General features: G+C 38.8%; 1 protein-coding gene across 3 annotated transcripts in view; it reads left to right on the forward strand.

Moving 5' to 3' along the window:
• Prkdc (protein kinase, DNA-activated, catalytic subunit) overlaps positions 1 to 14,601 on the forward strand; it is a 191,187-nt gene extending 176,586 nt beyond the window's left edge. For 2 of the 3 annotated variants that reach the window (XM_074068495.1, XM_074068497.1), the window contains 9 exons: positions 4,269 to 4,336; positions 4,939 to 5,159; positions 5,465 to 5,557; positions 7,871 to 7,960; positions 8,382 to 8,453; positions 8,532 to 8,733; positions 9,316 to 9,504; positions 10,103 to 10,242; positions 12,141 to 14,601. In XM_074068495.1, coding sequence (XP_073924596.1) covers positions 4,269 to 4,336; positions 4,939 to 5,159; positions 5,465 to 5,557; positions 7,871 to 7,960; positions 8,382 to 8,453; positions 8,532 to 8,733; positions 9,316 to 9,504; positions 10,103 to 10,242; positions 12,141 to 12,345 — 1,280 coding nt within the window. In that variant the 3' untranslated portion in view covers positions 12,346 to 14,601. The remainder of the gene's footprint in view (positions 1 to 4,268; positions 4,337 to 4,938; positions 5,160 to 5,464; positions 5,558 to 7,870; positions 7,961 to 8,381; positions 8,454 to 8,531; positions 8,734 to 9,315; positions 9,505 to 10,102; positions 10,243 to 12,140) is intronic. The other variant, XM_074068496.1, reaches the window with a different exon arrangement.
• Positions 14,602 to 15,474: the final 873 nt, after the last annotated feature.

Raw genomic sequence — 15,474 nt, forward strand, 5'->3', positions numbered from 1 at the left:
AGGATCATGTCATCTGCAAATAGGGATATTCTGACAGTTTCTTTACCTATTTGTATTCCTTTTTTTCCTGCTTCTTGCCTAATTGCTCTGGCTAGGAATTCCAGGACTGTGTTGAACAGGAGTGGAGGTAGTGGGCGTCCTTGTCTAGCTCCTGATTTTAGAGGGAATGGTTTCAGTTTTTCTCCATTAAGTATAATGCTGGCTGTAGGTTTGTCATATATAGCTTTTATGTTGAGGTACTTTCCTTCTATTCCTAGTTTTCTTAGAGCTTTTATCACGAAATGGTGTTGGATCTTATCAAAGGCTTTTTCTGCATCTATTGAGATGATCAAGTGGTTTTTGTCTTTGCTTCTGTTAATGTGGTTTATTGCGTTTATTGATTTTCGTATGTTGAACCACCCCTGCATTCCTGGGATAAAGCCTACTTGGTCGTGGTGAATGATCTTTTTGATGTGTTGTTGAATTCGGTTTGCCATTATTTTATTGAGGATTTTTGCATCAGTGTTCATTAAGGAGATTGGCCTATAGTTCTCCTTTTTGGAGGTGTCTTTGGCCTGGTTTTGTGATAAGTGTAATACTGGCTTCATAAAATGTGTTTGGCAGTTTTCCTTCCCTTTCTATTTCATGGAACAGTTTAAGGAGGGTTGGTGTCAGTTCTTCTTTAAAGGTCTGATAGAATTAGCAGAGAATCCATCAGGTCCCAGACTTTTCTTTTTAGGGAGACTCTTGATTGCTGCTTCAATTTCATTTTGTGTTATAGATCTATTCAGGTGATTAATATCCTCTTGGTTTAGTTTTGGATGATCATATGTATCTAGAAATCTGTCCATTTCTTTAAGATTTTCAAATTTATTTGAATATAGGTTCTCGAAGTAGTCTCTGATGATTTCCTGGACTTCCATGGTGTTTGTTGTTATCTTCCCTTTAGCATTCCTGATTCTACTAATTTGAGTTTTTTTCTTTCCTCATTTTAGTCAGGTTTGCCAGAGGTCTGTCGATCCTGTTTATTTTTTTCAAAGAACCAACTTTTTGTTTCACTAATTCTTTGTATGGTTGTTTTGGTTTCTATTTCATTGATTTCAGCTCTTATTTTTATTATTTCTCTCCTTCTATTTGTTTTGGGATTTGCTTGCTCTTGTTTTCCTAGGAGTTTGAGATGTATCATTAGGTCATTGATTTGGGATCTTTCAGTCTTTTTAATATATGCAGTCATGGCTATAAACTTTCAGGACTGCCTTTGCTGTGTCCCATAGGTTCCCGTAGGTTGTGTTTTCATTTTCATTGACTTCCAGGAACTATTTAATTTCCTCTTTTATTTCATGAATGACCCATTGTTCATTAAGCAATGAGTTACTCAGTTTCCAGCTGTTTGTATGTTTTTTGTCTTTACTTTTGTTGTTGAATTCTAGTTTTATTGCATTGTGATAAAATAGAATGCATGGTATAATTTCTATTTTCCTATATTTGCTGAGGCTTGCTTTGTGCCCTAGGATATGATCTATTTTGGAGAAGGTTCCATGGGCTGCTGAGAAGAATGTATATTGTTTAGAAGTTGAATGAAATGTTCTGTAGACATCAAGTAGGTCCATTTGATCTATTGTATGTTTTAGATCTAGGATGACCAATCTATTGATGATAATGGGGTGCTAAAGTCTCCCACAACCACTATGTTGGATTTAATTTATGCTTTTAGGCCCTTCAGGGTATTTTTATGAAATCGGGTGCGTTGATATTGGGTGCATATAGGTTGATAATTGTTATTTCCTTTTGGTCTATTTCCTCTTTTATTAGTATGGAATGTCCTTCTTTATCTCGTTTGATCAATGTAGGTTTTAAGTCTACTTTGTCAGAGATAAGTATTGCTACTCCTGCCTGTTTTCTGGGGCCATTGGCTTGGTAAATCTTCTTCCAGCCTTTCATCCTAAGCATATGCTTATTTCTGTCGGTGAGATGGGTCTCCTGTAAGCAACAAATTGTTGGATCTTCCCTTTTAATCCATTTCGTCCAATGGTGCCTTTTGATGGGGGAATTAAGTCCATTAACATTAAGTGTTAGTACTGATAGGTATGTGGTGATCCTGTCATTTAGTTGTCTTAGTTGTTTGAAGGTTTGATTGTGTGTACCTAAGTTGAGGTTACTCTCTACTTTCTTGCTTTTTCTTTTCCTGTGGTTTGGTGCTGCCTGCCCTTTCATGGTTATGTTGGGTTTCACTTTCTGTGTGCGGAATCCCCTGAAGAATCTTTTGTAGTTTTGGCTTTGTGGTCACATATTGTTTTAGTTTCTGCTTATCATGGAAGACTTTTATTGCTCCATCTATTTTGAATGATAGTTTTGCTGGGTAGAGTATCCTGGGGTTGATGTTTTCATTCAGTGCCCAGAAGATCTCGCCCCACACTCTTCTTGCTTTTAATGTTTGTGTTGAGAAGTCTGCTGTGATTTTAATGGGTTTACCTTTGTATGTTATTTGTTTTTTCTCTCTTACAGCCTTCAGTATTCTTTCTTGCATCTCTGTATTTGTTGTTTTAATGATAATATGCCGTGGGGTAGATTTATTTTGGTCTGGTCTGTTTGGTGTTTTGGAGGCCTCTTGCATCTGTACGGGAATAGATTTCTCTAGATCTGGGAAATTTTCTGTTATTATTGTGGTGAATATATTACGCATTCCCTTTGCTTGCACCTCTTTTCCTTTTTCAATGCCCATGCTTCCCAGATTTCGTCTTTTGATGGAGTCGGTGAGTTCTTGCATTTTCTTTTCACAGTTCTTGAGTTGTTTAACTCAAGACAGAAAGAGGATTGAAAAAATTAATAAATAAATGAAAAAAAATCTCCAAGTACAAATGCAATAAAGTTTCAGTCCTAATATTTTGGTGTTAGTCCCTCAGCCTCCAATCCTGGAGATGGTGTCTCAGAAGTAGTTCTGTTGCTGTCTCATCAAAGGGAAAAAAAAACAAAATGAAACAACACAAAACAAAAAAAACACCACAAAGTTTCCCAAGTTCAAATGCAATAGAGTTTCAGTAAGTTTTTCAGCATGCAGGTGTAGTTCAGTTGTTGTCTCATGGAAAGAAGAAAGAAAAAAAAGGAGTCTGGAGACAGTTCTGTGAATGGCTATCTGAGGCTGTGGCTCATCTGTTCACTGCTGTGAGCCTGCTGTTGCTGGAGGCTTCATTTATGCAGATCTCAGGAGTGAGCTTATCACTCACCTGGCCCCTCAGGCTTTGTTTACTTAGAGTTCTACTGGGCGCAACCAACTGCCACTGCTATAAGCTTTCCCCTTTCCAAGCACACTGGGGGAGGTGACACTGCACCAGGTTTCTCAGGCCTGTGTGTTTATTTACAGTTTACATGGGAAGTGGGCCTTCCCCCATCTCCTGTGGAGTTTTCCTCCCACCCCCACTTTTACAAGGTTTCCCACTCCTGGTTGCTGGGCATGTGCCGCCACTCTTGCCTTCTCCAGCCAGCTTGTTGTGAGGGATTTCCCCTTCCCCCGCTCTTCGGTGCTCAGCGCGCCCTGCCCTCTTTGCTACGTGCCTTTTTGTTGTTATTGCTTATTATTCAGTTTTTTTTTTCTTTTTTCCCTGGGTTGGGGTCGGTCTGTCCAGGGGGCTATGCTGATCTGGCCCAGGGTTGTTTATGGGAGTACCAAGTGCCGCTTAGCTCACCTTGTGGTCTGTGTCTTCCCAAGCCGTCTGGGCGCCACCGTCTGGTGGTGGCGCCTCTCCAAGATTTTACTTTAGAAAGCATACTTTCTGCTTCCTTCCTCTAGCTGCCATGTTGGAATCTCCCTCGATTTTTTTTTTTTTTAAGAAGAAATCTATATAATCCTTGTTCTTCACCCTTAGATTTGCCAAAGGAAGAAAAATGTATTAATCTGGTTACTCATGTTCTTATTCAGCAAGTGTAAGAAAAAACATGCTTAGAGAAGCACTTTGCTTTATTAAAAATTGTGCAGTTGCATTCAGTCAAGGGAAACATTTGCATACAATTCTAACATGCAGCTTGATCCTCCTTGACATAATGCAGTGTTCTAGTTCAGTGCATTGTGTTTTTTCTATTTGAAGTTTGTCTGTTGGAATATGGAGCTGACTTCCAATTAATAGCCCAAGTTGAGAAATAATAGTATTAAAAAGAAAGTCTATTGTCTTTAAAGGAAAGTTTCAGTAAAAAATTTATGTTAGATTAGCATTTTTTATTAGATGTGCTTTGAAAAACATGAATTTCTTTCTGTAACAGGCTGTATCTAAGCAAGGCTCTGTGGTTTGTTTTAGGTCAGTATGATGGCAAGGGGAAGCCATTGCCTGAATACCATGTGCGGATCTCTGGGTTTGATGAGCGGGTAGGTATGAGGTTTGTGACCACCATCACTGTGGTGAGACTGTTAGTGTGTGATAGTAGTTCTTCAGATATAAGAATCGTGGATTTGTCTTCACTAAGGAAAGGATAATTAACTTTCTCAAATTGTGGTCTCAAATTGTGTGGCGTTTTCTCACTATATTATTGACTGAATTTCTTACTATAATGTCCAGTGTTCCAGCATCAATCATATTTAAGAATATGGTAAATTTAAAGTAAGTGGTGTATCCATTATAAAATGGACACAGCATTCAGGGATAACACATAACAGAAATATTTCACTGGCCCCAAAGTCCAGGTTCTCTGTTTTTCTCTGTCACCTGACTGTTTCAAAGAGAGGTCTTTCTTTAAGGAATGCAAGCAACCAGACTTACTTTTCCCTTTGGCTGTTGATTTGATGGGCTAGTCTCAGAGTGTAGTTAAAATTTTTTTTGCTGGGTATAGTGGTGCACATCTATAGTTCCAGTTAGTGGGGAGACTGAGGCAGGAGGATTACTTGAGTCCAGGAATTCAAAACCAGACTAGGCAACATAGTGAGACTGTCTCTTTGAACCAACCAACCAAACAGTTCCTTAATTTTTAAAGGTAAAAGTAATGGCTTCCATGAGAAAGCCAAAACGCATCATTATCCGAGGCCATGATGAGAAGGAGTACCCCTTCCTTGTGAAGGGTGGTGAGGACCTTCGGCAGGACCAGCGCATTGAGCAGCTCTTTGAGGTCATGAATGTCATCCTCTCCCATGATGCTGCCTGTGGTCAGAGAAACATGCAATTAAGGACATACCGTGTGGTGCCCATGACCTCCAGGTACAGTGCAAGCAGTGCATCTGCAGGGAGAAGGAAAGAGGGACAGAGGAAGATAAAAAAAAGGAGGGAGAAGGAGAGAGAGAGAACACACCTGGGACTGTCCTGAGGTGGGTTTGGGTCAGTGCCTTAGGTCTCATAGACCTGAGTGCAGGCTGGACATAGCAAACACTTGTAGAGTTACTTGGGGAGGAAGTAAAAAATGGACGAGAAGAAATTATTTTGCTTTAGTCCCCAAACTTTTTTTCTGGTGAAGAAAGCACAATTGAGGTTAGCATTTATTCATAAACATTTATTTTCCTTTTCAGATTAGGATTAATTGAGTGGATTGAAAATACTTTGACCTTGAAGGACCTTCTTTTGAATAACATGTCACAAGAGGAGAAAGCAGCTTATACAAGGTAGCATGAAGCTACCCCTCAGCTTCTGCTCTGCCAACACATCCCATTCCTGCCTCTCAGTCGGCTGACTTCCAGTGCAGTGTCCTCCACCTCCAATTCCAGTTGTGTGTCAGGGGCCCCTTGCAATTGGTGCTCCCAAATCCTCACTCTGGCCTGTGCTTTAATCTACTTCTGATTGAGTGGATGAAGTAAATGGAGTATGCATATATCATACAATTTTTTTAAAATATTAATTTTGTGTGGTGATGGAAAGAAAATTTTAAAGGAAATAAAATGAATAATAAGATCAGCAGCTAATGCATAGGCATTTTCTGGGCTGTAGGCATTAGAAGCTAGTGCCTAATGCATATCAATTCATGTACATCTCATGGCAACCTGTGTGTATTATTTCTGTACAGATGAGGAAGCTGGGGGCTAAAGAGATTAAGTAACTTGTTACCCAGAGTCTCAGCAGTGAGGCTGGGATTATTAGTGATTAATTATGTATCACTTTTTACTCTTCTTTATCCTTTTGTCTATTTCCCACATTTTCTACATGAACACACATTTTTTAAGTAGAAGAGATTTTTTAATTTGTTTCTGTAAAGGAAAACATACTGAGAGAGATGTTGAAAGTAGAATTGATAGAACTTGGTAACAAGCTGTGGAAAGAGGTAAAAGGATACAGTCGTAGTAGCAGTAAGGCCTTTCTTTTCATGTGCTCCATTGTTGTTGTTTTTTCAGTACTGTGGTTGGAGGTCAGGGCTTCACGCTTGCTAGGCTGGTGTTTTACTGCTTAAGCCAGCCCTCTTTTTTTTTTTTTTTCATAAATATGGAATGCTTCACAGAATTTGTGTATCATCTTTGTGCAGGTGCCAAAGATTGGTTTCATTCCAATTTTAGTATATGTACTATGGAACTGCGCACCTAGCTTTTAATTCTGCACATTTAAGTCTTTTCCTAGAGCTGCTTCTCTTTTCCCTGGAAGATAGGAAAGGTGATGAACATGTCTTCCTGGCATCAAACTCCAGGTCTTGTTCTACTGCTGGGGTTCTAACACACGGTAGATGTCTTGACCTGCCATTCCCCTACTCCTGAACCTCATTTTATGAAGCAGGTGGTCTTGTGGCACTAAATGAGCATGAGTCTAAAGTGAACATGATCGTCATGAAAGTGCTTTTCAAATACAGCATGCCGTAAATGACTTTTCTGACTACCTTTTAAAACACGGCACTTCCAGCACTCTAGTATTTACTTTTTGGAAACATAGCAAGACCCCCATCTCAAAAAAGGGTGGGGGGTGGGGCAATGCTGGAGGGTATGTAGCTTAATGGTGGAGTACTTGCCTAGCATGCATGAGCCTGACACCTTGAATTTGATTCCCAGCACTGGAAAACAACAACAAAACCCTAAGAGGAGAGAATTTAGACTGTCTATGAAATTAATTTAGTAGTGACTCAGAAAAAACTGATCTAAGTGACTGAATTGCCAAGTCACATGTGAAATTATTTTATCTTTAAGGTTTGTATTTGATGTTTTGAGACAGGGTCTTGCTAATGTAACCCAGCTAGCCTCAAACTCAAGAACTTGCCTTAGCTCCCCAAGTGCGGAGATTATAGGTGGGGGCCACCTAAAATGCCTGGCTTCTTTAGTTTGTTTTGTTTGTTTTGTTTTTAACTCTTTAAGACTGAAGGGTGGCCAAATACACAAATATCACATTGTTTTCAACTGCCCAGAGATTACCTTTCTCCTGTGAAGCATTATTGAAAATAGCTTTTCAAGTTAATTATCCCTTGCCGCTTAGGAAAATACTTGACCATGGATCTTGTGTATAGCTATATCTTGGAAATGGTGAAGGCATATGTGGTCTAAATAAGGATAAAAGTAGACTCCTCGTCTTTGGTGAGTGTCACGCAGGCTTTTGCTGGCAGTCTAACATGCCTATCCTTCATCTGCCCACTATAGCTGTGTGCCGTACTGTTAACCCTGGCAGATGCTTTTCTAGATCAGATTTCAGGGTTTAGATCTAGGTCACAGAAACTTATTCCTCTTTCTGTGAAATGGAAAATATGTGTGACTGTTTTGTGCCTGAGTTTTTTTGAGTAGGTAATTCTGCTTGGGTTTCTTTTGGAGTAGTTAAAAATTAATAATGGTATATTAAAATTCTAAATCCAAAATAACGTGTGTTTGTTAATAATAAATATAATGAAAAGTTACATTTATTTTTCCCTGCTTCTTCACTCTTTTCCAATAAATTCTTGATAACCTTTACCTCTAAAATCATACAATACTAATTATCTCCTTAATTCTTATTCCCTTTTTTCTACTTGTTAGTGATCACAAAGCACCAATTTTTGAATATAAAGACTGGCTGACAAAAATGTCAGGAAAACATGATGTTGGAGCTTATGTGCTAATGTATAAGTAAGTTTTGCTTAGATTATATGTATACTTTTGATTCTTAGAAAGTTTTGTCTCAGATCATTGAAATGTTTTGATATTTGATTGAATTATTTGATATTTGAGCTTCAAAAGATACAAAGATCTTTGAATTTCAAGCTGGGTGTGGTGGTACTGTATGCCCAATCATCTCAGCTATAAGGGAGGCCTTAGGTAGGAGGATTGGGGTCTCAGTGCAGCCCTAGGCAAAAACATCAGACCCTCCTGAAAAAGAAGAAAAACAGAAGGGCTGGGTTGTGGCTCAAATGGTAGAGCTCCTGCATGGGAAGTGCAAGGCCCTGGGTTCAAGCCCTAGTACTAGACTCTTCCTCCTACCCCCCAATTTTTAAAATTCTGGTCACCAGAAATTGGTTTTAATGATATGTTTTGCTGTTATTAATCATAGGGGAGCTAATCGTACAGAAACAGTCATGGCTTTCAGAAAAAGGGAAAGTAAAGTGCCAGCGGATCTCTTAAAGTAAGTATGCTTTTGACTTCACAAATGACAGTGGTGTAGGAAAGACCTAAGATTACACGTGGCTTGTCTCTCTCCCAGGCGGGCCTTTGTGAAGATGAGCACCAGCCCAGAGGCCTTCCTTGCACTCCGTTCCCACTTCGCCAGCTCTCATGCACTTCTGTGTGTCAGTCATTGGCTTCTCGGGATTGGAGACAGACACCTGAACAATTTCATGGTGACCATGGAGACCGGTGGCATGATTGGAATAGACTTTGGACATGCATTTGGATCAGCTACTCAGGTGTGTTGGCTTTACTCTCTTTGCTAGTTTAGAATCATCATGTGACTTTAAAAGACCCTTCAGAAATAGATAGCTTTTAAAAAAGAAATGACTGGTTATTCTAATTTTGTCTTGGCCATTAAATCTGACGTTCTTGAAGTAAAAATAGTCTCAACCTTATTTTGAGCTTGTTCAGACAGGAAATGGGAGAGGTGGTAAATTATGTAATCAAAGCCAAGAGGAAAAATAAAAGGAGGACTCTACAGAAGAATGCCAAAGCCCCATAAACAAAATGTCTTACACAAAATGTAATACAAATCTTTTCTCTGCCACTAATCTGTGTATGTTTTCTATTGTGCTTCTAAATTCTTGTGGAGTCTGTGGTCCTCCACATAGGCTTTTGCTTTGAGAGGATGATACAGGCTGGGTTGATTACTCTTGGGCACAGGAATTCACATCTGTGTAGTTGATGTTAAGAAAAGTGGTTTGTATTCTCACTGAAGATGAATGATAACTTGAAGAAGATATTTTGTTTGTGCCTATTTAAGATTTCTAGTACATATGTTTTGCTCCTCACGTATATTTTTTTTCTTCTCTGTTTAGTTTCTGCCGGTCCCAGAGTTGATGCCTTTTCGTCTCACCCGCCAATTTATCAATCTGATGTCACCAATGAAAGAAACAGGTCTTATGTACAGTGTTATGGTACATGCCCTCAGGGCCTTCCGTTCGGATGCAGACCTGCTCATTAACACTATGGATGTGTTTATAAAGGATCCTTCCTTTGACTGGAAAGTAGGCTTTGTTTCATTTTTACTTTTCACTTTTATCATAATGTCCACAATTGATTGATCCTCTGTCTCCTGTTGTATGGTGAAATGCATCAGTCATTATTTTGTACTGCATTTGTTGAAGTTAACATTGGGGTCATTTGGCCTGATAACCAGATTATTAAAGGAAATAATTTCATTTGGAGAAAAATGTTCTCCCGTCAAGTTTATTTCCAACTGGGAGTGGGAATGTGAACCCATTGGTAATGATGGGTTCAGTTTCTCTCTTAATACAATTTGTAGTTTAAAAATCATTCTATGTGAGATATTCCTTGATCATAAAAACAGATCATGCTCTCTTTAAGTCTCAAAGGTTATCCTGAATTTAGCTTCCAAAGAATTAACCCTAGTGGTACTCATCCTTTAGTGGGGTGTGATCTTTCACATGTCCCTGCAGCACCTCAAGCTCAGGGTCACTGTGATAGGTGCTACAGTTAGGATCTATTAAAAAGCTAAGGAGCTTGGGGGGTGGTAGGTGTTGCTTATTGTAAGATCATGACTTAATGTGTGTGATTGTGATTCTATATGCTGTTACATACAAGAAAATCATTCTTCTCCTTTAGAACTTTGAACAGAAAATGCTGAAAAAAGGAGGATCGTGGATTCAAGAAGTAAATATAACTGAAAAAAATTGGTACCCTCGACAGAAAATATGTTATGCTAAGAGAAAGTTAGCAGGTGCAAATCCAGCAGTTATTACCTGGTGAGACTGTTACTTATGGAAAAAATAAACACTGCCAATGTTACACGTTACTGCTTCTTTTTTGGGGGGGTTGGTACATGGTTTGAACTCAGAGGCTCCCACTTGCTAGGCGGGCGTTCTACTATTTGAGCCACTCCCCTCCAGCCCCTTTTTTGTGCTGGTCATTTTTGAGATAGGATCTCTCAAACTGTTTCCCTGGGCTGACTTTGAACCACAGTCCTCCTGATCTCTGCTTCTCAGGTAACTAGTATTATAGGCATGAGGCACAAGCACTGGACTTGTTACTGTTTCTTGCAAAATGTACAACAAGCCGAGCACCTCAGATCTGTGGCAGTGGTGTGGCTGTCCTACTGCACAGTCTTCAGTCTGTTGGTCAGTGCCTGGGACAGCCAGTGACGATACGAGGCCCATTCTTAAATGGTGGCAGGAGACCTATGTGCAGAGATTTGAGGCTGAAGTTTGCTTTGTCCTTTTTAGGGCACTTGACCCATTTAACCCCAATGGGCACAAGCATGGAGTTATGAAGAACATAGTATAGACTTGTCGGATGAGAACTGACCTTTGGGTTGGCTTTTAAATTTTTTCTTGTTGAAATTTAAAGCAAATATTCGTAAGGACTTGACCAATGTTTAGTTGACTTGTTTCTGACAGTACTGCCATCAGAAGAATGGTGCCGGGTCCAGCTTACACCATCTACAAAATTAACTCAAAGTGGATCGGAGACCTGACTGTAAGACTTAAGACTGTAAAATACCTAGAAAAAACATGAGGGTAAATCTTCATCACCTTGAATTTGGCTGTGACATTCAGTTTTTTGCATAATAATACCAAAAGCACAAGCAGAACAAAACAGATAAATTAGACTTTATCAAAATTCAGAACATTTCTTCTAGGTGCCAGTGCTTTCCTCTGTAATCCTCACTACTTGGGAGGCTGAGATTGAGGCCAGGCCAGGCAAATAGTTCATGAGACCTCCATATCCAAAATAACCAAAGCAAAATGGACTAGAGGTGTGGCTCAAGCAGTAGAGTGCCTGCTTTGCAAGTGCAAAGTCGTCAGTTCAAATCCCAGTTCCAACAAAAAAGAAAAGAAGAAGAAACTTAGTAAACAGTAGGAGGAGAGCTAGAGTGTAGAACAGTGGTAGAGTGCTTACCTGGCATGGGTTCTATTCCCAGCATTCCCAGCATTACAACAAAAATACAAAAAGACACCCCATAGACTAGAAGAAAACTCTTGCAAGTCATGTATCTGACAAAGGACTTGTGTCTTGAGTACATTTAAAATCTCTTACAAATCAATAATGAACTTGGATCAATTTAAAAATGGACACAGGAATCACACAGACATTTCTCTATAAAGAAAATATACAAATGACCAATAAGCACATGATGAAGTGCTTAGTGTAACTAATCAGGAAAATGCAAATGAGATACCACTTTACATCCGCTAAGATGACTCTAAGTGGAATGAGACAGGTGTTGGTTCTTAATGTCCTCACGCACTGCTGGTGAGAATGGAAAGTGGTGCAGTTGCTATGGGAAACATCCTGGAAGTTCCTCAAAAAGTAAAACAGACTGGGTGCATGGGTCAGGCAAAAGAGCACTTGCGTAGCATTCACCACACCATCTGTTCAATCTCCAGAACTATAAAAAAAAGTAAAATAGAGTTATCATTTGACCCAGCAGTTCTACTCCTAGATAGTAAAAGCATGTGTTTGCACAAAAATTTGCAAACAAATCTTGATGTTTTATTTTTCTTCAAACCCATCCTTTGATTTCAAGGTTATGAGCAACAGAAAAAAAATTTATGAGAGAGAATGTTTGTAAAGGATAGCTAGAAATGCAGGCAGCAAAGGGAAAATAATTTGTTTTTTCATATTTGTTCTATCCTTTTTCCAGTGATGAGTTGCTTCTGGGCCATGAGAAGTCAACTGCCTTTGGGGGTTACACAGCTGTAGCTCGAGGAAGCAAAGATCACAACATTCGTGCACAAGAGCCGGAGAGTGGACTTTCAGAAGAGGCTCAAGTGAAGTGTTTAATGGACCAGGCAACAGATCCCAATATTCTTGGCAGAACTTGGGAAGGATGGGAGCCCTGGATGTGAGGTCTGTGGGACTCAGCAGCTATAACTCATTAAACTCTTTAAAGAATCTCCTAAATGTTCATTGAAAGGGTCTTTACACTCACTTTTACTGCTCTCATTCACACCTGGAATCAGGAAAACTTCAGAGATCCCACATACGATGAAAAAGAGGAAAATAAAGGAATCCCTATTTGAGATGAACTCCTTATGAGAAGTGTCTGGAGCAGCAGACACTTCATGAAACAGAAATGGCTTCCCACCTGCAGATCTCAGCCATCCTCCAGACCGCTAAGTCCTATAACTGCTTTCAGATTGACTTTCAGCTTTTCCTTGTTGGTTTTTGATTTCAAACATTTCTATTTAGAAGTTCTTGCATACTTTTGAGACATAATAATCTTAAGAATATGTCTGGGCCTGAGGGTATAGCTCGGTGGAGCACTTGCCTAGCATGTGCAAGGCCCTGGGTTTAATCCTCAGCACTGCAAAGAAAAAATATACATGGAAAAGTTTTCTACAAATGTAGTGCACAGTCCTTTTAATGTAGTTTCAATAGTAAAATGTTCATCTCGCAAAATAGTTCATTATATTACTTGCCAAGTTTATTCGAATAAATGCATGTGGAATGAATTAATGACATTAAAAATAAACATTTATATTCTCAAGAAATAGCATCTAGTAAACAAAAAAAATCATCTTTAAAGAGAAATAAGTGATTTTAACACATGATTGAGGGAATTTTTTTTTGCTACGGCACAAAAAAAATCTAACTCAAACCTATTTAGGATTTGAGTTTATTTTAATATATTATTTTCTGCAACAACTAATAGTTAAAATTTGCACATTAGTACTGGGAATAAGGGCTGTATTCATTATCCGGATCACCTATGTTATGGGAAATTCTCTTTGTTTTTGAGACAGGGATCTTGCTGCGCAGCCCAGGTTGGCCTCAGACTCACAATCCTGCCTCAGCCTTGAGTGTTGGGATTCTAGGCATGTACCACCACCCCCAGACAGAAACCCTGTTTAATAACTGCTTTTCATTTCAATAAAAGTTGATTATTACAAGTTGACTGTCCTGGGTCCACTCTGGAAGTTGCCTGTAACTTATAGAACAGAGTAAAAGAAACTCAGTGTACACAGCGTTCAAATGATATTCATAGCTGGCGCTGGTGGCTCACACCTGTAATCCTAGTCTTGAGTTTTATCCCCAGTACCACCAGGAAAAAAAAAAAAAAAGACATTCGTGCAATTAATTCAAGTCCTTACACGCTTACATTTGACTCATAACTGTGTGGCTCAAATTCTTGGAATAAGGATATTTGGTTTAGAAACCAGGAAATGAAAAAAAGATACCTAATTGATTTTAATTAAACAGAAATATGCATGATGTTAAGAATATTTTCTTAAGCATTTTTCTTTTTATATTAAGTATTTTAATTTTTTTAAAGGGAGAACCTACATACTTTTTTGAAATATAAGGGTTCAAAGACAAACAGTAATTTTTCTCAGAAGTAGGATAGCTTGAGCTGGTGTTTTCACACCTCAGGGAGGTACAAGTGACTCAGGCACACCCCTGTTGTCATTAATTTCAAGGCCTGTGAGGAAGGCACATAAGAGATCAGGACTTCAGCAAGACATAATAAGTCAACTGAAAATGCATTGTGAGGCTGGCAGAGTGGCACAAGTGGTAGAACATCTACCTCCGAAGCATGAGGCCCTGAGTTCAATCCCTAGTCCTGCAAAAACAAACAAAATCATTGTGTGCCATTGAGATTATTTGTTTGTAGTTTTGCTTAGTTTTATAATTCAATGCGTCTGTTTTCTAGTTTTGCAAATATATGAATGGGAATATTTACATTACAAACAGATTTTGATATTGTACTCAAGTCACATGAAACAGACATGTTTCTAACCTCAAAATAATCCAGGGTCTAGAATGAATCCATGCTTGTGAATATTAAGTTGATTATTCTAACTAACAAATAAGTGTATCATAGGTCTCTGTAGGCTACACAGGGTCTCACACTGAACATTGTTTGGTATGTGGAAGTCAGAGAACAGCAGTGAAGACATAAACCTTTAAAAATTATTCCTAAAAGAAATAAAATTATTCCACTAACCTAATGAGAATCTTTGGAGTGCTAATTCTTAACCAAGAACCATATTGTCTTTGTATTAAAATGAAAGTACAGCCCCAGGAGTTGCACTTACTCCCATTCGAATATTATGAAATGAAATAAAGAATTTAAGGATTGGCTTTTCAGAAAGCAAAAGACAGCTGTACTGTTGTACTGTTTTCATTTATTTAGGTCTTTCATTTTTGACTGCTATAGTAGATGGAAATGCTTTTTTCTAATTTTCTTTTCATACCGTTCTTGGCTAGTGTATGTAAGCATAACTGATCTTGTTTGGTGTTTTCTCCTGTACATTTGCACAAGGCAGGGTGTTCACATGTTGAGCCACCTCTCTACTGCTGGGATAAATCTCACATGGCTGTAGTGAATAATTCTTTTATGTATAAGCCATATGTTTCAGTTTGCTATTACTTTTGCGGACTTTTGCATCAGTGTTCATCAGAGATATTAGTGTCTGGTTCTCTTTCCTTGTAGTGCCTTAGTTTGACCTTGGTGTAAGGATAATGTGGCTCTAGGAAGTTCCCTCCTCTGATATTTTTTGGGAGTTTAAGATGGATTGGGGTTAGTCTCTTAAATGGTTTATAGAATGTTACCAGTGAAGCCATCTGGTACAAGCCTCTTCTTCGTTGGGAGGTTTTTTAGTTATTGATTCAGTCTTTGCTTGCTATAGATACCTTGCAGTTTTGTATTTCTCCCTCCCCACACACACCCTTATTTTATTGAGACAGGATCTCACTGTGTAACCTATACAGGCCTCAAACTTGAGATCCTCCTGCCTTTGCCTCCTAAGTGCTAGGATTACAGGTTTGCACCATCACACCTGGCTCCTCTTTCTCCATAAGTTGGTTTTGGTAATTTGTGCATTTCTTATACTTTGTCCATTTTATCTGTGGTTGGTACTTTGTTGGCAGTATTTGTGTCCCTCTCTTTTTTCCCTTAACAAGTATAAGCTTTTTTTTATTAGCATATATTAGTTGTACAGAGGGGTTTCATTGTGATATTTAATATGTGCCTA

Source organism: Castor canadensis, chromosome 3 (genome assembly GCF_047511655.1).
Source record: "Castor canadensis chromosome 3, mCasCan1.hap1v2, whole genome shotgun sequence".
NCBI classification, from domain to species: Eukaryota; Metazoa; Chordata; class Mammalia; order Rodentia; family Castoridae; genus Castor; species Castor canadensis.